We start from the raw sequence: 19762 nt of genomic DNA, 5'->3' as shown, positions 1-19762 counted from the left end.
AAAATTATTTTCCTTTTTAACCAAAGATATAAGCAATGAGAAAACTCTAACTGGTAAGTTGCTACAACATCACTTGACTGCTCAGTTCAAAACTGAGAGATATTTCTTCTTACAAAGCACCAATTTTTATGGGGTTTTGACATAAATCCCTCAAACAATAATCTACATTGTGAAAAGTAAATATTTTCAATTTGCGAATGGAAAAAAATTTTGGTAACTTTTCGTTTTTAGTAAAAAATTGATGAAATGTACAATGTTCAAAGCACTAATATACATATATTTAAAATATTCGTGAAAAAACCTGCCAAAAATCATTACAAATGAGGTACAACTATAATTTTGTGAAAAAAATAATCGACCGTCGTACAGTGATGCCCTCTACTTATTTGCTGCGAAAAGAGAGAAGGTACAACTTCGGACACCGTTCGGTAATCGCAGAAGCGCCAGAGAGGAAATGAATGGTTACCAAAGTTTGACTGATTAGGGGAAAGCCACGTGGTGGTAATCCCTTGAAAAAAAAGCTTTGAATTTGAGGTTAATATTTATTATTCAGTCATGAATTAAATAACATTTTTTCATTTCCATAAACCTAAAATCGTTCGAAAAACAAATTTCTCTGAAAAATCGTGAGAGATATTTGAATTAAATTAAAAATAAAGGGTGTTAGTGAATATTAAGTACAACAAACTTCAGGGGATGATTCTGTATTAAAAAATAATTACAGTTTGCTATATAATTTTAATTCGCAAATGCTTCGTATTCCGAAATCGGGGGTGTCAAAGTTTTTCTTAACAAATAACTATTCAATACGCTCTATTATAGCCCGTTCACATGACAAGCGCTCAACGCGCGTTTTGACAACGCGCGTTTAGAAGTACATGAATTTTCTTCGAAGCGTACACATGCCTACGCGCGTTTTTATGGAGCGCGCGTAGAGCGCTGTTCTAGCTCTTGGTATGACGTCACCATAGACCTAATATCCATATTAGATCTATGAACGTCACACACCGCCATTTTAGGTTCTCCTGTCAGTGTTCGGAATCCAAACAAATAAATTGTCATTCAAATTAGTACGGTGGCGTTGAAGGAATTGGCTTATTTTCATAAATAAGAGTATTTGAAGAACGATTTCAGTATTAATTGATAGACAGAAGGAACGAGGTTAATACCAGTAAGTTTGAATCCTGTATCATTCCCCAGATTTTTTAAAAAGCCGTGTTTATTAGTTCGAACTTACTGGCATTAATCTCGTGCTTTCTGTCTATTAATTAATAGTAAAATCGTTCCTTAAATAACCATATTTATCAAAATAAGCCAATTTCTTCAACGACAACGTACTAATTTGAATGATAATCTGTTTGTTTGGATTCCGAACACTGATAGGAGAACTAAAATGGCGATGTGTGACGTCATCACGAATAGAGCGTATTATTGCTCTGAAACCGGGCCTGATATCCATCTGAAATTTGGTGGGTAGCAAGAAGTAGTTATTTTGCTTTTATTGGCATTCAATTAAGACTTTTGTGTTAATCATTGGCGCGTATACTGGTGATATATACATATTTAAAAAAATAGTACACGTCTGAGACCTTTCAAGCTAAAATTTTTTAATACCTCGTTCAATTTATGACAAAAAAATCTCTCATGCCTTTTTTAGTAAGGGGTACCGTTTTTATGAAAACTAAATGACACATTACGTATTTTTCTTTCCTTTAATGAATTATTCTTTATTGAATAGTTCTTGCTAATTCATTTATGTTAAGATCTTTAATTTTTTTGCATGAAAAGGCGTCTCATAAGAAAAATATGTGAGAGATTTTTGTCACAAATTGAACGAGCAATTCAAAAATGATTTTGGTTTTAAATATATCAGTGGTAAGTATATCATTTTTTTTCAAAAATAAAGAGTCATAAAATTTTTAAGAGAAGTTCGAAAAACGAAGCATTTGTGGAGCCACTGGAGCCTAATCATCCGCTGAAGGGTGTCATACTTATTCAATAACACCCTGTATGGTACGATCTAATGTAACACCTCTATACTCTGCTTTAGGAACTACACAGATTGCAAAGTTTATTTGGATTTCAAAACTCCATGTACCCAAACACAGTATAATATATTTTTCATATATATATATTTATATTTTTCAGTATATATATTTTCCATAAAGGTTGAGGTATTCATGAAAAGAAAGGATCAAGTTAAATGTAAAATTGTGGAGATCTTGAAAGGATAACAAGAAATTCGAGTTGTCGGATATTCTGTGATTAATAATTTCCTATGACTTTAACCTCCAAATTAAGATAAGATAACCTATTTTTGTAACCTTCCATCCAAGAACTGTGTACGATTTTATTGAATTTTGAAGTTTTATTGATAAGGTAAGAATTATTTCGATCATTTTATTTTATGAAGCATATATTTGATAGGAGTTATAACATATTATCTATTTTAGAAAATGGCAAAGAGTTTAAGAAGTAAATGGAAGAGGAAATGCCGTGCAGTGAAACGTGTAAGATATGGACAAAAAGAATTGGAAAGGTTGAAAAGAATATTGGGTGTTGATCAATCACAAGTGAAAATAGAAGATTTGGATGTAACAGAAATAGCTGAGGTAAAGACAGCTGAAGAGATTAAGAATCAGTCTGATGAAATAGTTCAAGTTGACGAAACCATGGATGTTGATGTTTCGTCATCAAAAGTGAATTTAAAAAGATTGAGAAACAAAGATGGAGCATACCCAGTTTGGTTACATCCTAGGAAAATTCCCAAAAAGTCGAAAAAACAAAAGAGGAAAATTCAGAAGAAAAAAGATCGTAAATGATACATATAATTTAAGAATCCTTGACATTGAATAAATATGTATATAGCAGAAAAACTCAACAATAACTAAATATTGTGAATGCTTTTCATTTAATAAAGATATTCTATCTTTATCTTTGTTTAGCTGTAATTAATTTAATATCAATAAAAAATTTGAGAATTGCTTTGTTTTTAATATTCTCAATTATCATATTTCCAAATAAATTATTTGTATGAAAAATATTTATGTGAATATAAATAGACATTTTTATATCAAAGACCGTTTATTTGCTCCTTCAGTATATTATGTACATATGTATATATAGTAGAAGTAAATTACTGATAGTAACTCTCAACCGAATATGGTAAAGAAATTCAACATTAACTCAAACAGAATTTAAAAGTGACAAAGTTAATGATTTTTATATTTTATAATAATTAACATATAATTGAAGTTAAAATAACTGAAAAATTTTAATTGAATAGATATTTAAACAAAAAATTGGATGCCATTGCATTGCATTGTTTTTTAAACATCTTATCAAGGCCGTTATTAGAAATCGTAGATCAGGATCTTCGAAAATGAAATTAATTATTTTAGACAGATTTTGAATTAATAACAAAGTGAAGAAAAAATATAAAAAAATTTATGTGCTTTCATCTCATCTATGATATTCAAATGAAAACCACGGATAAATCTGTGTACAAACATAACCCTAAATCCTGTTTAAAATAAATTATTATTAAATATAAGTTGGATTTAGAACTTTAGAAGAAATGGTTGTCGAATAAACTGATGAAGACAAATTTATCATCCTATCAAAAAAAATCAACAAATTAGTAATGTCGTCGATTAAAGAGGAGATTCCAGTCCCTAAAATGAACGATTTAGACAAATTGACTCCATATCGAATATGTATATCTGCTCTCATCAAAACTTTCCATAGCAAAAGGCTCTTTGGTATAAGATTGAGACAAATTACTCTCATATTCTACAAAATTTATTTTTTTTAGATGCTGTAAATGGAACTCCAAATGTATCTAAATGTACCCGAGACTTTTGTATTATGTTAATAAAAGTCCTTCAAAAGCCTGACCTAGAGTTATCAGAGCTTTGGAGTTTACTGATTTCTGAGAGTTATGAATTACCCCCAGCCTTATTGATTACCTTCAAAGATGAACTTCTTTTGATAACTCGAAAAGGAATTGAAGCTTTGGTAGACTATATTGATAATTTAAATAGACTAATGGAATATGAAAATAGTTTGGCATATGATTACTTTTCAATTGCTAAAACAAGTGTGGTAGGTAGGTTGAAGAAATCTAGTCAATTAGTCTTCTATTAATTTGTTGAAGTCTTACATTACTAAAAGTTTGAATCTTTTTAAGGGGTCTATTTGAGACGATTAATAGTCAATTTTGATAGACTCACATTTTTCGAAGTCACAGAGGTCTTCTCAGAATTTCAGAAATATTGTAAAGATTTTGAAGAACTGTCCTTGGAACAAGAGAATGTGAAAGAATTAAATATGGATAACTGGTAAGTGCAATCAGATTAAGGTGTTATTATCAATTGCATACCTTTATTTTATCTGTATATTGTAAAATAAACATATGTTGAAATGTTTTTTGAAATCGCCAACCTTTTTCAGTAAAGGAGAGTACTTCTCTTTTAATTTTTTCGGTTTTTCATTCTATTATTTTCAGGACTATGGAAAAAGATATGTGGACTAGGCGGCAAGCAGAGCTCTTTATAGCAACACAAGCTGCTTTGGTAGAAAGCAATGAAGGAAAGGCTATGAATCCAAAAGAACTTCAAAAAGTTATAGCTAACATATTGAAAACTAATCCAGACCTAGCTGAAGCTGTAAGTATGGACCCCTTTTTAGGTTCTTGAGGCTAGCATTTGCAACATTTTTTTTCACAGCATTTCCTTGCATATTTAAATTATATCAGGGTTAAGGAATACTGTGGGGCAATAGAAAGTCTCTATGGTTGCTTTGATTTGAATCAAATAGAGGAAATCAAAAATAATGAAGATAAGCCTAAATATACTAGATATGCAGCCCTCAATCTTGCTGCCCTTCATTATCATTTTGGTCATTAGTAAGTAGTTTGTATTTTCACTATTCTTCACTTTTATTAATCGAATCATCATAATATGTTTTAGTGATGAGACTCTTGCATCCTTAAAAGAAGCTATAAAGTTAGCTCAGGATGCAAATGATAATTTGTGCCTTCAGCATGCTATGGCATGGCTTCACAGACTCCTAATTAAGCACAATGATAGGATTACTGAACATTCCCTTCTGAGCAGCTTTACTTTGAGCATGTCCTACAGGCCTTCTACTTCCATACAAAATTGTATGAAAATGTCTTCTATATGCTCAACAAAACCCTCAGAGATTTTAGATGTGAGTAACTTTCATTTCTTCAGTAAGTTCTGAGATTAAGTAGAGCTTTCATCCCTTCAATTGGATCTTAGAATCTCAATGCATTTGTTAATTAAAACAATGCCAACATGTATCAAATAGATAGAGATTCGAGAGAGGGGATAAATGAAAATAGGGAAGATTTATGTCCATTAAAAATAGAAAAAAAAGAACAAAAATGCGCAAATCATTCAAGAAAAGTTGTGAATTATGTCCAGTGCCAGAAATGTTCTGAGTTTTTTATATTTCTTGCATTAGACCATTAGACCTTCTGCAAGATAAAAAGACGAGGTAGACGAAGTGGTTGTACAGAACAAAATTCTTTTGCTATAACTAAAAAGATTGCTTGAAAAATGTTGAGAAAATAATAAAACATTGAGAGAACATAATGAATGAGAAAAGTGTTCATTCTCCAGGATGGTACTTGTAGTATGGCTTGTTTTCATTTTGTATTACTTCTATTAGGTTGCCAATTCTTGGTGAAGTATATTCCTTACTGCACTGTATCTGAATATTCTTTAACTGCAAACATTTGACATCCATCTGTGATATGTTGTATTGTTTTGTTTGTTGAACAACCATACCAGCATGGATCATCAGTGATATTTCGATCCTTCATGATATTTGTGCAGTAGATTCTCGTTGAATACTCTTGATCTTAGATTACTAGAAAAAAAACCTTCTGTTTCTGTATACATTTTACCTGATGACAGCCAATGGTTCGATGCTGCAATGTCGACATATTCCTGGTTCACCTAATTGAAATGTCTTTTATAGTTCCATGTAGGGGCTTCTCCCTCATATACATATTTATTTTTGGTACTGAAAAAAAGGCCAATATTTTCGAAAAAAAATTATATTAATGAGTAAGTTAATTGTAGTTTATCAAAAAAGAGTAAAGTATAAAATAGTATACTCATTCAAAACTTTTTAAATATTTCAGTCACTAGATAAGGCTGATATAGCATACTATCAACATAATGATAGAGATTTAATCTCAAACAGTTATACAATAAAATCTAGTTTATGGCAGTTTTATGGAAAACCTGAAATGTCTTCTTTATGGAGCCACCTCACTTTGTATCTAAATATAGGTAATACCACACCTACGAAGGCTAATTATGGGGAGCCATTCTGTATATCTATTTGTAATGTGGCTCTGCAGCTTCTAGGAGAGGGAAAATATAATTTGGCTTATAGTGCTTTGAATTTTGCAAAAAGAAGGTGAGTTGAGAAAACGAAGCATTATTTAACCTTCTAAAAATAATATTTTGAATATACATATAGTTATATATCAAATACAAAAATTTGTCAAACCTCCATACAGATCTTTTCTTGGATACATTAGTAATATTCTTTTGAACCAATCTAATTCTTCTAACTGAACTTATATGTCATAGTTCTTTCATTTTCTGTAGTTTCATTCTAACAAGTAGAATTTGAATGATAGATAATTGAAAATTTCAGATTCCCAGATGATCCAAACTGCCAATTATGGATGCTGTGTGAAAATTTATTCTATTTCCTTAGAGCTTTATATCATGAGCAGTGGGCAGAGGCTGAGGCTGCTGCTAGGAAAATGATGTTAGTAGACAAATGGGAATCTTATCTTCGTCTTGCTGAATTATATCTTTACAAAGAGGATCATAAAGAAGCAAAAAGATTCATTGATTTAATATTTGATAGATACAAAATCAAAGATAAATATGAATTTAAAGGATATCAGTTTGTTAGGGCTAAGCTACTCCAGGCACAGATAGAATTTTCTTGTAATTTAAATGAATCATTACCTCCAAGTAAGTTTTTACAAACAAAACGTTTTCATAAAGATTAAAACAAAATTTGGAAACAAATTTTGAACATATATTTCATATCTTTGAAGTTTTGTTAACTTGTTTTTAAGGTGCTTCAAAATATCTATACAATTGTCCATATTTTCCAGGTATAATAGATCTTCTGAATGATATCCTCAACGAAACCAAAAAATATAAACTAGATTATTACACTTCAATGGTTCATCTTGTCATTGCCAACATGCAACTGAGTATTGGTATGGCAAAGCAAGCCCTAGTAAATTTGGATAAATGTATGACACAGATAATGGCACATGGTGGATGCTATGATAGAGCAAGATGTTGGTTATTTTACATCAAAGCTTTGACGGCCGAGTCTGAGAGGCTCACAAATACTCAAGAAAGAGCTGAACTAATATTGGAGAGGATCACTATTCTAGACGAAGTTAAAGATCTGTTTAGACGAGTTGAAGCCTTCACAAGAGTGAAAGATGTAGTTTATTTGCAAGTAAGTTTCATCAGAAATTTATATTCATTGCTAAAATCGGTAAATTTAAAAACCTAAAAACAAATTTATGGATGGGTTTACTATGGCAGGATAATTTAAAGAAATGAAATTATTCAATTTGATTTCATTTGACTGGTTGCCCAATTATGATGCGTTTAAGACTGATTGTTTGAACTTATGATTGTTTTAAAATTTGATGTAGAATAACGCCCTTAGATTTTTAATAATTTTAATTTCTTTCATTATATTATTGATTGACAACACAAACATTTTTTTTTCAATAATTCTTTGATTTTAAGGCTAAATTATATGATCAACTTGGAATGAAGGAGGAAAGAAACAAGCATGCTCTGGAATTCAGAACCTTGAATGAAGAGTATGTTTCTAAAAATATGGAAACTTTAATAAGGCATATCTGAAGAGGTAAATCTTAAGTATTTAACATAATGCATATGGTACTTAGTACATTGTTATATGTTTGAATTCATTTTATTTATATTTTTTCAACCAATGGAATTGTATGAAATAAACTGATAGGTGTACCTGGAATTCAGGAAAAATATTTCTGTCAACACAAATTAAAATATTTTCATTACTTTGACTTATTTTCCCAGCTAAATTGGATTGTTCATACAGGGTGTTTTACCAGATAAGTATAAAAATTTTAAGGGGGTGAATCCTTTTCAAAAATTAAGGGTCTTTCCTGTAAGGAGAAACTTCACTCACAAAGAGGGATAACTTAAGACCTTGTTCATCCATTATTATTTTTGCTTGTTTGTTCCAAAAGATCAGCAGGCAATTATTTTGCTTGAATGTCAATAATATTTGGTTATTGAAAGGGGATCTCAGAATATTGAGGATATCGTTAAGTTCGTACAGTCGTTCCAGAGTTATTAAACCTATATGGAATTTTTATAAATACCCGTCAGATGAAATTGGAAATCAGTTACAAAATAAAGAACGTCATGCAAAATTTCATGATGATCGCCATGCTTAATTTCGCCCATAAAAATCCATGAATAAACTCCTTAAGTTGATTTAGTTGTCAGTTTTCAGAGGAGAGCTAAAATTTGTGAGTTAAATATTCAAATTCAATAATTATGAATTCTCTGAGGAAAACTCGCAGGTTTTTAAGATGAAAAATTAAACTAGTAATCTGTGGTTCGATACTCCTATACAGTGACATTGACAGGTAATCTATGTCTTGAAATTTGACATATGGAAGTTTATATATCCGTTATCTGTGGTTTTTATTTGAGCTAAGATCTGAAAAGTTAGAAGGTATATTCAAAAATTATGTGGTATTATTGTTTTGTATTATGCTAATTACATTAGTTTTCAGATTATCATCATATTGGCAAAATAATGTCTCAGAATGTATTTACTCTCACAGGCACTGATGAAAATTTCATTGCAAGACAACGTAATACGTTTCTTGCATTATCAGAAATCGAAAAGAAAATTAATGATAGTCAGGAACCTATGGAAATAGATGCGCAAAAAGAAAGAAGACGTCCAAAATCTCATAAATCACGAACGAAGTCATTTAGTGGTAAAGAAAGTATTTTCAAAGTGCCACAAGATCCTATTCGTAAAAATTTCATCAAGAAACTTCCTGATTTTAAGAAGAATCCTCATAAATGGACCAAATACTCCTTGGAAGATGTAAGAGATGAAGATATATCTGACAAGGCAAACACAAAAGCTGCATTATCATTTCTGAAAGATTTGGAGATCAGAAATAAGGTTACTGAAGAATGTTCAGACACAACAGAGAAAAAAATTATATTTCGAAGACCTATTCATGTTTCTGCTTTGAGAGAAGAAACAGATGATAAACCCTCATTCAGAAGTTCAAAAATAGTTATGCCAGAATATGTTGTTGGCCAGAAAATGAAGAAAGAAAGAAAAAACAAAAGCATAAAATCAAATAACGTCAATAAAAATTTGAAATTAGATCATCTATTTGAAGATGATCAGGACGAATGAAATGAGAAATATATTGTACATTTTCCAATTAATCAATATGTCCAAGATTTGAAAGAGGTAAATCTGTTCTCTTGCATTTCTCAATGAATGGGTTTTGAACATGTACGTTCTGGTTTCAAATGATTGTGTCATTAATCATTCCTTAGGCACTGTAGATAACATAATTATTTATTAACAAATAGATATAGCCATTGCATATTTTACTTTGAAGAAATTTCAGTCATCACAAAGTTAAATTAAACCTTTTTGCAAGTAAATAATTTAATTTCCATACCGACGATATGGAAGATTTTTTTGTAATGGCCAGATTTTTCATCCTGATATTCTCAGATTGGAAGCAGAAAAACACTAAGATATCTAGAGAAACTTTCATGATAACAATTATAGAATTCGATGGATGAAACCCAACAAATATGATTGATATGATTTTTTTGAATTAATGAAATATATTAGTGAACTGAATTATTGATACTGAAATTCAATTTGCTTCGTTTTTGGCTTACAAAGTCTCTATTCCTTTTGCAAATTCCAAGATTTTTGAGTTGGGTTATAGATGGTATCCTAATGGTTTTAACTCTTTTACATTTGTAAAATATGAAATCATAGAAAGAGAAAAGTTCGTCAAAAATTTTATTTAATTTTTTCAAAATGTTCAGATACTATTTTGGTTGGAGGTCAGATGGTGAATATTCTCTTATTGAACAATTGAGAGCCAAGTTTTAGTTGTTTAGTTCTTGAATTCTATGCATAGTACATTAAAAAATTTCAAATCTCATTATGTAAAAGAAAATGGAAGCAGTTACATTGGACTAGATAATAGATTTTTGATAGCTAATGTGTTTTTCCTTATATTTATATTAAACTTTTATTTCAATTGAGAAAACAGCAAACCTTACCAGGGTAACTGTTATTAGAAGACAGGATTCAGTTTTATCTAAGGCGGTATTGAAAACATTGAAACAAAAAAATCAAGTGTTCTAATAATTTGCTGCATAAAAAAATTAATACAGGAATTCAAATATACTATATATCGAGGTATACTCAATAGTAAATAATACCTACTTGCAAGCACTTTTGTTTAATAGCGGTATATTAGCCAGCCAGGGCTAATTATATGGAAAGTGAACTATTCAGGGATATGAATTATTCGTGAATATCTACTGATTTCGGTCATGCAAGGAGAAGATCAGGTCTTTTTAACTCCCGTTTTCCTAACCGTCAGCTTGAAAGGGTACAAGATACGTAGTGGTTAGCAAGGGCGGCCCTAGCCTTAAATTTTGGGAGGGGGTCGCCGTTATGAGCTTCAAGTTTTTTATGGGACCATTTCGTACCTTGTCTGCTTCAAACCCATATTAAGTGTTAGGATGTTCCATTTTTGGGGGGTGTCATGACCCCCTTGACCGCCCTTCCTGGGACCGCGCTTGGTGGTTTGGTTGTCTTTTAGTCTCAGCTATCCGCGAGTATTCAGGGCATGATTGTAGGGACGCAAGACACCTCTTAAAACGGACATAGTAGGGTTGCTTATTCATGAACGGTGACGAGGAGGAATTATACAAAATGTTTGAAAAGAAAGTTTTTAGTTATACTAACTGACAAAGAAACTGCAACACTCAGAAAGAGCTGTTAAAATTTTAATTTTTTTTTCGCTGAAACAGATAATATAATAAGAAGTAAGTGATTGAAATTTGGAGAAACATAGATAGTATAGCAAGGAGTGAATTATTGAAATTTGGAGAAAAAAAACAATTTTTTTTAATAAATTTGTTTATAATGTTTTTGTCCATCGCGATTATCTATACAGTCCCTTACACATCTCGGCATTGATGCAATAAGATGGTCTATTTCTTCTTGGAGGATACTATCCCAAGCTACCTGTACTTCATGTCCCAGAGCCGCCAAAGTCCGTGGGGGCTGGGGTAAATTTCTAAGCCTTCTACCCATTATGTCCAAACATGCTCTATGGACGAAAGATCTGGGCGGCCATGGCAAAAGATTCACATGGGTCGCTTGGAAAATGTTTAAACTAATTAACGCCTACTGTCTGGTGTATATGACGCTCAACATCAAACTGAGGTTCACGTCTTTCTCCCTGACGTCGTCTAACTCTTCTTCGACCATCGTGTGCACCCAAGGAGAATCGAGATTCATCATAAAATGTTTTATGCCTGATGCCATTCAACATTCCAATGTTCACGTTCCCTGCATCACTGTAATGTCTGTAATCGTTGCCGGCGATGCTCAACCGTCAGAGGTAACACAAAATGGGGTCGATAATGCTGCAGTCAAAAAGACCTTGTCCGGCGGTAAACCGTTCGAACAGTTACAGGATGGCCTTGTTCTCCTAACCACTCATCAGCCAAAGATCGAGTTGTCGCAAATCGATATTTTTCCTAATTGTCGAATTTATAATGAGCAGAATATTTATTATTTTCTGTATCTACCTGTATCTGAATTTCTGACATATTTAGGTATTTATTTCAATATATTTTGAGTTAATATGAAACATTGATTCACTATGGAACATAAGAAGTCCGTTCTTTGTGGATAAACTCATCGCGAATTGAGTGAAATATGGTATCAAAGATATGTTTTCATTTCCGCGCGCTTCATGTCAAATTTGATAGTTCATGTTGGGGACAAAATTTGCTTACTAAAAATGACATATGCTCCCTCTATCTGTGTTTATTACTCTATGGGCTAGACGGACATCCTTGAAATTGACCACAAATGGGTCATTAGTGAGTCGAACTTTATCGTTAAAGACCATTTTTAGCTCAAAATTCGAAAATTACGGACATGTGTCGAGATGATAGTGTGATCTGTTCGGTCTACGAGCGCTCAGAAACAGATTGTACCCACCATTAGTTGATTAATTGTAATCAAAGCTCCGATATACTCTTTGTGATGACGAAATGAAAGACCGGCTGGTGTTTTTATTCCGTATTTGTTGAACATTCGTAATGCATTGGAAACATTTGTGTCAGGGTAGCCATCTAAATCTTCCATAAACATACGGGAGTGAAAGTTGACAACTTGTTATATAAGTATGTTGGCTTTTCCATTCTGAGCAACGATTCATGCGAAATTCAAGGTATTTTCGGGCTGATGTGCCTCGCACTTGAATGTCATCCGTACCAAAAATCAATTGAAATTTTAAACTCATTATCTACACCTGACCGAAGAACGAATAAAAAAATTACCTTTGATTGTGTCCAATTGAAGATAATATATATACAGGTGTTCCTGAATTGAAGATACAAACGAAGATGATAAATTTTAAGAAAAAAATTCCTATTAACATGGGCCCGCAAACGTTTTGTTTTCGAGATACAAACAGGGTGTTTTTTTTTTCAAGTTCTTCTCATAGCACCTTCCCTTCACAAGATATTTCAATTTCACATAGATATTCCAATTTAAGGTTTTTATGATATTTAATTATTTATTCAATGAAATAAACGGGTTATACCCTTTTATACAATAATAACAAATGACTCGAATAACAGTGTGCAACACAATGAAATTGACAAGATTTACAAATTTCAGAACCTATAAGCAAAACGATGGCGAATAGCATTTTTATCAGTAAACAACGAATGTTATACAAAATTTAAACTGAGGCGAATTTCGAGAGGCAGAACGAAAGAAAAAAGTCTCAAAAATTTAAGAACTAAGTTTAAAAACAAAGTTTACGCTACGATCTCTCGACATATCTCCTCCAATAGGTATGCCAATCTACAGGGTGATATTTTTTCTGATGCAGTGTTCGATTCTTTCCTCGAGAACTTTTTTTTCTGAACCATTTGGTAGTTTAGAAAAATGTGAAAAGAAACTTTGGTCCAATTCTACATTTTTTGGTTTCTTGTAGTTTGTCGTATCGTATTTGCTACCGATTTCGGAAACAAAAAATTCAATCAATTCTCTAGTAGTTCTCAGGAAAAGGAAAATTTTCAAATTCACTTAGTAAACTGTGAAGAATAAATTAATTAAAAGTTTCTGTACGGAGATCAAGAATTTTTCATATCAATTGATCACAATACTTTCCACTAACTTCGGTAAAATCGGAAGCAATATTTAAAAGGCCACTATGATGTTACATGTCATATTTATAAAATCCCTGTATTAAATCGGCACCTGATCATATATTATATGATCAGGTGCCGATTTAAAATTCGAATGCAGAATCTTAAAGATTCTGCATTCGAATTTTCGGGAGAAATCTCTTTTCATTGAAATCAACAAAATATTTAAAAAATCTCGTGGTCTTAAAGAGTATTAAAACAGCTTGCTATATCTACCTAGGAATTGATCTTTTTCAATATACCTATTCATAAATTTTAAAAGAATAAGTCTGTGATAATGAAAATTTCGGGTACCAATAATATATAGGTAATATGAAATTCTTTTACCTACATGTTCAAATATTCCTCCAAGACAAAATTTTTTCGCAAGTAGTGTAGGTACATATACAATTTGCATCTCATGAACATCTAAATTAAAAAAAAAAACTACAGTTGCTCTTTCTTTCGTCAATAAAAAAATTATTCGTTTTAGGTAACTTTATCATAATATAGATTATATGCGGAGAATTTGTCATCTCCTCTTTATAACTATGTATAATATACATAGTTATAAAGAATTGTATAATAAAAATTAGAGAAAATAATAGTAGATAGGTACACTGACTAAAATTGATAAGTGACTAATAACCAAAGGTTGGGTACAAATGCAAATATATTTAATCTCAGATAATCAGATATTGATAATATTCATCTCTAAAAATTAAGAAACATCCATTATTGGTGTATTCAGCAATTAAAATATATCGAGAAATATTTATTGACATTTCAGGGAAATAGTTTATAGTTACTTATACAATAACAGTACGGTTATTGTAACATTTCTCTTGAAACATTCAACTATGATAAATTTCATTTGTATAACTACATATTATTAAATTATGGTAGAGTTGTATCTTTTTTTATCCATTATGGTAGATTTGTATTTAGAAGTTTTGATGTATAGAGTGTTGTATACCTCCATTTATCGCTTCAGCACATCAATTAAAGAATGTAGAATTTAGATAAATGAGTAATAGGAAGTCCTTACCCACTTCCTTATCTTATTGTTGACACATGAAATTTCATTTAGTTTTAGAGCATTTGATTGCTAACGGAGAAAAATTTGCACAATCATGTTCATCTAATACCCTTAGAGGCATGGGCGCCCGCAGAAATTTTTCTCAGGGGGGGCAAAATGAAAATTACTGAAAAACGATAAGGCGTCCATGATTGTCATTGAAAACCGGAAAATTGTTGTGAATCCATTAATTTCCTTTTTTCCATGTCCTTAGGATAGAGGAAGTGATATTGAGGTTGTTGTGCTGAAAAATGGGACAATCAAAATCTCAGGGGGGGCCATGGCCCCCCCTGGCCCCCCCCTGCGGGCGCCCATGCTTAGAGGAACTTTTCAACCAACAAAATCTTTAGAAATTTCCACACCTATATCTGCGCCTCGAAATATTAGAAATTGAAAATCGATAAAAAATACTGCATCTCAAGATATAAAGACATCTTGTATATTTGAGAAGCAGTAATATATATTTTTTTTAATTTTGGATTCCGGAACTATTCAGATTATTATATGATCGTTGCAAAACGCGGCCCGCTTGTATGATATAGGAAGAAATAATAAATCATAGTATAAAATTTGCAGCGTTTTTCAAAGTTATTTTCATTCTTTGTTGCGTTTCTTCAGTTTTTAGTTGAGTCTAAGGTTTAGTTGTAGTGACATACAATACACAACCTACTAGCTCGTGTCAGTATATAGGTATCCCAATATACAAAAATTACAAAACGAATTTAGCTGTTATCCAATCAATTATTTTCTAGAATTTTAACCGTTTTCAATTTGAGATAACCGATGTTCCACATTATATCGACAAAGGCAATAAAATATCAATGACCTGGTCCTTTAGCTCAACTTTTATTGTGATATCTAGAACTTTATACCTAATATCAACATCATAAATGAGGTGAGGATATAGAATGTTTTGATGTTTGTTCAGAATGGAATAAATCCAAAAGATAAAATGGATGAGTCATTGGAAAGATTGATCTCAGACATGTGAGTTTATATCACGATAAAAAATGATGTTTTAGTTTAATATTACCTTCAATACTTCAATTACATAGACATACTAGCATTTTTGAGTGGTCGTTCGCTGAACAAAGCGTTGTATCACTTCGTCACTGAAACTTTGTTTTTGGAGTTTTGAGTCTGAAATGGTCCTAAATAATATTGTGTAATAGTATACAAGGTATTTCACAAATAACTGGACAGGCTTACAGTACAGATGCCGGACATTCTAAGGAGTCTGAAACAGCTTTCGTAATAGGTCCTAAGTATACCTATTAGTTTGAGAGATTTTCATCAAAAATATCAATCCGCATAACTTTCTAATGCCGTTCATGGGTTGTCATGACAATTTCAGGAAATGTGTTGATGGCGCTATATGAAATTTAGCTCGAAAATTGTTATTGTTATTCTCCATTATTTTTGCAAGAAAAACAAGGTTTAATTACCATAGAATGATTCGATTTAGTTCAAATATGCGTCGATTTCTTCAATAACTTGTTTTGAAGGTAATACATTATTACGTCTCTCTCTTAGAAGGCCTCCTCCCCATTGCAAAAAATTGAACCGTCGATTTTCACAAGCCTCTGTTGAAGCGAATTTTTCACCAGCAAAATTGTTCACTAAGGACAGAAACATATGGTTATCACTTGGTGCCAGGTCCGGAGTATAAGGTGGATGCATAAAAACCTCCCAACCAAGCTCCCGGAGCTTCTATCGACGAGTGTGCCTGGCGTTGTCCTGTTGGAACACAATTCCACTCCAACTGGCCAAAGTTGGCCGCTTCTGGGCGATTGCTTCCTTCAGACGTTTCAATTGTTGACAGTACAGTTCCGAGTTAACAGTTATGCAGTAAGAGAGCAGCTCGTAGTAAATAATTCCCTGACAATCCAAACGAACACACAGCAAAACCTATCCGTCAATCCTAGCTTGGCCAGCGTTTCCGAAACTAAAATTGCGCGTAATTGGCTTTTACAGTATGAGGATAGATACATTTTTGCCTTTCTCGAAAAAAAAACTATAAAATATATCCCAATTTCTCTTTGCCACTGTCCATCTTTGACGCGCGCTCAAACTAAACCGAGTCAACTAATCACAAAACTGTCGGGAAAGTTTTTGTAGTACAAAATATCATCTTTCTAATTCCATCTGGAACCCAATTGGACTTATACAACAAGAGATACAGTGGAAACACTGATGGAATCATCAAGAATTGGCAGGATCATTGAGAGTGATGCAACAAGCCATTTCAAAACGTGATAGTCATGGGAATGATTCAGAAACAAGGAAATTGGGTGCCGTACGAGTTGAAGCCGAGAGATGTTGAAGGGCGTTTGTTTGCTTGTGAACAGCTGCTTGCAAGGCAAAGACGGAAGGGATTTCTGCATCGCATTAGATAGATAGATAGATAGATAATATATTTATCCTGAATGACATTACATTAATGTATAGGACACGTCAATACGTAATACAATGCAATACTAAATTAAATGATTTCAGTTGAAAAATATTCATCCAGGTTATAGAAACAATTAATAAACATAATTTTGGTAACTTCCTTCTTGAATTTCGATGGATTCAAGGACTTGATCCAGTTTGGTAAATGGTTGAACAGCTTGATCCCCACATATGTTGGAGACGATTCAAATCTAGATGTCTTATGGGTCGGAATACAGATGGTGAAATTGTGCCGTGTGTTGTATTCATGGAAACCAGAAGTTGTATCCAGCTCCGGCAACCTACTGTGAACAAACAGCAAACAGTTCAAAATATAAATGCAAGGCAATGGAAGGATTCTATGCTGGATGAAGATCGGCCTGCATGATTCTCGTGGTCTTAGGTTGAATATAAGCCGAATACACCTTTTTTGAGTTATGAAAATTCTTCTACTCGATGCTGAATTACCCCAAAGGACAACATTATACTTCAAATGGGCAAAAACCAGGGCGTAATAGACGGTAAGCAAACCCTCCAGAGGCAGCGAGTTCTTGAGGCGACTTAGAGCAAAAAAGGACCCATTCAATTTTTTGCTAAGATGATCAATATGGTAGTGCCATCTCAAACTGCTGTCAACGTGCACACCCAGAAATTTAACGCTATCAGTTGACTTAAGTTTACTGTCTTTGCATTCGATAACAAAAGGCACTTGAGGAATAGATTCTCTTAATTGGAAATGAATTATCTCTGTTTTGCTTAAATTCAACATGAGTGAGTTTCGATAGCACCAATCGGAAAATTGCTGGATAAGTCTGTTGCATTTATTTTCAAGCTCTTCCTTTGTTCTCCCTGAGACCCCCATCGACGTGTCATCAGCGAAAAGAGTGATAGAGTCGGCCTTAATAAAATCAGAAACATCGTTAACGAATAACAAAAAGATTAAAGGTCCCAATACAGATCCTTGAGGTACTCCCATAGATAGAGGATAACTTTCCGACCTGCAACTCTTATTCTCAACAAAGATACTGCGGTCAGACAGAAAACTAGAGATCCACCTCAGAAAAACTCCTCTAAATCCCATACTGTACATTTTATCCTCAATGAAGGAGAACTGCAAACAGTCGAATGCTCGCGAGAGATCAAAAAATAAACCGGCAACATAGAGTCCACCATCCAAGCTGGTATATATGAACTCCAAAAATTGACAGACAGCAGTTTGCGTAGATTTACCCCTGCGGAAGCCATGCTGGGAGCCTGATAATAATATCAGGCTCCCAGCATGGCTTCCGCAGGGGTAAATCTACGCAAACTGCTGTCTGTCATTATCGCCCTATTTCTCTGCTCAGCGTCATCTCTAAAGTCATGGAAAAAGTTGTCTACGGCAAAATGGCGAATTACTTGGAAAGGTTCTCCATAAGGAGAACCTTTCCAAGTAATTCGCCATTTTGCCGTAGACAACTTTTTCCATGACTTTAGAGATGACGCTGAGCAGAGAAATAGGGCGATAATTTGCCATGCATGAGGGCTCGCCCTTCTTGAATACCGGAATTACCTTGGCCATCTTCAATAAGGAGGGAAATTTTCCTGATGTCACCGATAAATTGATCAAATAGGATAAATGTTCCGAAATGAGTGGTGCAATTTCTTTCATAATTTTCACAGAGAGGAAGTCTGGACCAGGACTGGCGTTGTTCTTTAAACCATTTATAACTTCAAGAACTTCTCCGGGTAAGACAGGATAGAAAAAAAAAGTATTCTCAGATAAGCCTTGAGTCGTACAGGAATTAGATGTTATATCTCCATAATGTTGCCGTAGGCTTTGAGCACATATAGATGTAAAATATTTACCAAATGCCTCCGCGACACTGGGACTGTAGACGAAAAATGGGTTCATTACGATAATCCCAAGTGCAGAAAATCATGGATATATCCCGGCCATGCTTTCACTTCAACGGCCAAACCAAATATTCACGGTTCCAACGTCATGCTCAGTATTTGGTGGGACCAGATCGGCGTAGTGTATTATGAGTTGTTAAAACCGACTGACACAATTACAGGTGATCGCTATCGAACGCAATTAATGCGTTTGAGCCGAGCATGAGAAGACAATCGGCCGCAATACACCGAGAGACATGACAAAGTGATTTTACAGCATGACAATGCTCGACATCATGCTGCGGATGTAGTCAAGACATACTTGGAAACGTTGAAATGGGAAGTCCTACCCCACCCGTCGTATTCTCCTGACGATGCTTCCTCGGACTATCACTTGTTTCAATCAATGGAACACGGCCTGGTTGATCATGACTTCCGGTTTTATGAAGTAAAAATTGGATCGATTCGTGGATTGCTTCAAAAGATGACCAGTTTTTTCAATGCGGGATTCGTACGCTGCCCGAAAAATGGGAAAGAGTAGTGGCCAGCGATGGACAATATTTTGAATCATAAATGTATAACCAGTTTTTTCACAATAAAGCCTTGAATTTCAAGAAAAAACGGCCAAACCAAAGTTGTACGCCTTTGTAATTTATTCCAATTCGATAGAATATGTAGTTTTGAAACTATAAGGAAAACAACATTTCGAAATGTCATATTTACGGAACCCTTAGTCGTATTGTGCCCAATAACGAAATCGAAAATACAGACATTGTCCCAAAATGATAGAGCGATC

General features: G+C 33.3%; 2 protein-coding genes and 1 long non-coding RNA gene across 4 annotated transcripts; all 3 read left to right on the top strand.

Annotated features, from left to right (window-relative positions):
- The first annotated feature begins 1299 nt into the window (after positions 1–1299).
- Positions 1300–2984, top strand: LOC123672337. Its single transcript, XR_006746252.1, has 3 exons — positions 1300–1469; positions 2149–2379; positions 2454–2984. It is a non-coding gene; the product is annotated as an uncharacterized LOC123672337 (long non-coding RNA).
- Positions 2985–3476: 492 nt separating this feature from the next.
- LOC123672814 (anaphase-promoting complex subunit 5) lies at positions 3477–8149 on the top strand. Its single transcript, XM_045607114.1, has 10 exons — positions 3477–3761; positions 3815–4108; positions 4190–4340; positions 4508–4667; positions 4728–4906; positions 4971–5214; positions 6176–6456; positions 6700–7028; positions 7175–7533; positions 7833–8149. The coding sequence occupies exons 1-10, from the start codon at positions 3644–3646 to the stop codon at positions 7950–7952; spliced, it is 2235 nt and encodes a 744-aa protein (XP_045463070.1). The 5' UTR covers positions 3477–3643; the 3' UTR covers positions 7953–8149.
- Positions 8150–8685: 536 nt separating this feature from the next.
- LOC123672815 (protein TSSC4) lies at positions 8686–9584 on the top strand. Of its 2 annotated transcripts, none has more exons than XM_045607116.1 (2): positions 8686–8814; positions 8876–9584. In XM_045607116.1, exon 2 carries the CDS (start codon positions 8899–8901, stop codon positions 9520–9522), a length of 624 nt encoding a protein of 207 aa, XP_045463072.1. In that variant the 5' UTR covers positions 8686–8814; positions 8876–8898; the 3' UTR covers positions 9523–9584. The 2 variants fall into 2 exon arrangements, with proteins under 2 accessions (XP_045463072.1, XP_045463071.1); XM_045607115.1 differs by having other exon boundaries at positions 8689–8814; positions 8869–9584.
- Positions 9585–19762: the final 10178 nt, after the last annotated feature.

Source organism: Harmonia axyridis, chromosome 2 (assembly GCF_914767665.1).
Source record: "Harmonia axyridis chromosome 2, icHarAxyr1.1, whole genome shotgun sequence".
NCBI lineage: Eukaryota > Metazoa > Arthropoda > Insecta > Coleoptera > Coccinellidae > Harmonia > Harmonia axyridis.
Note: the sequence above shows the minus strand (reverse complement) of the source record. Positions and strands in the feature narration are given on the sequence as shown.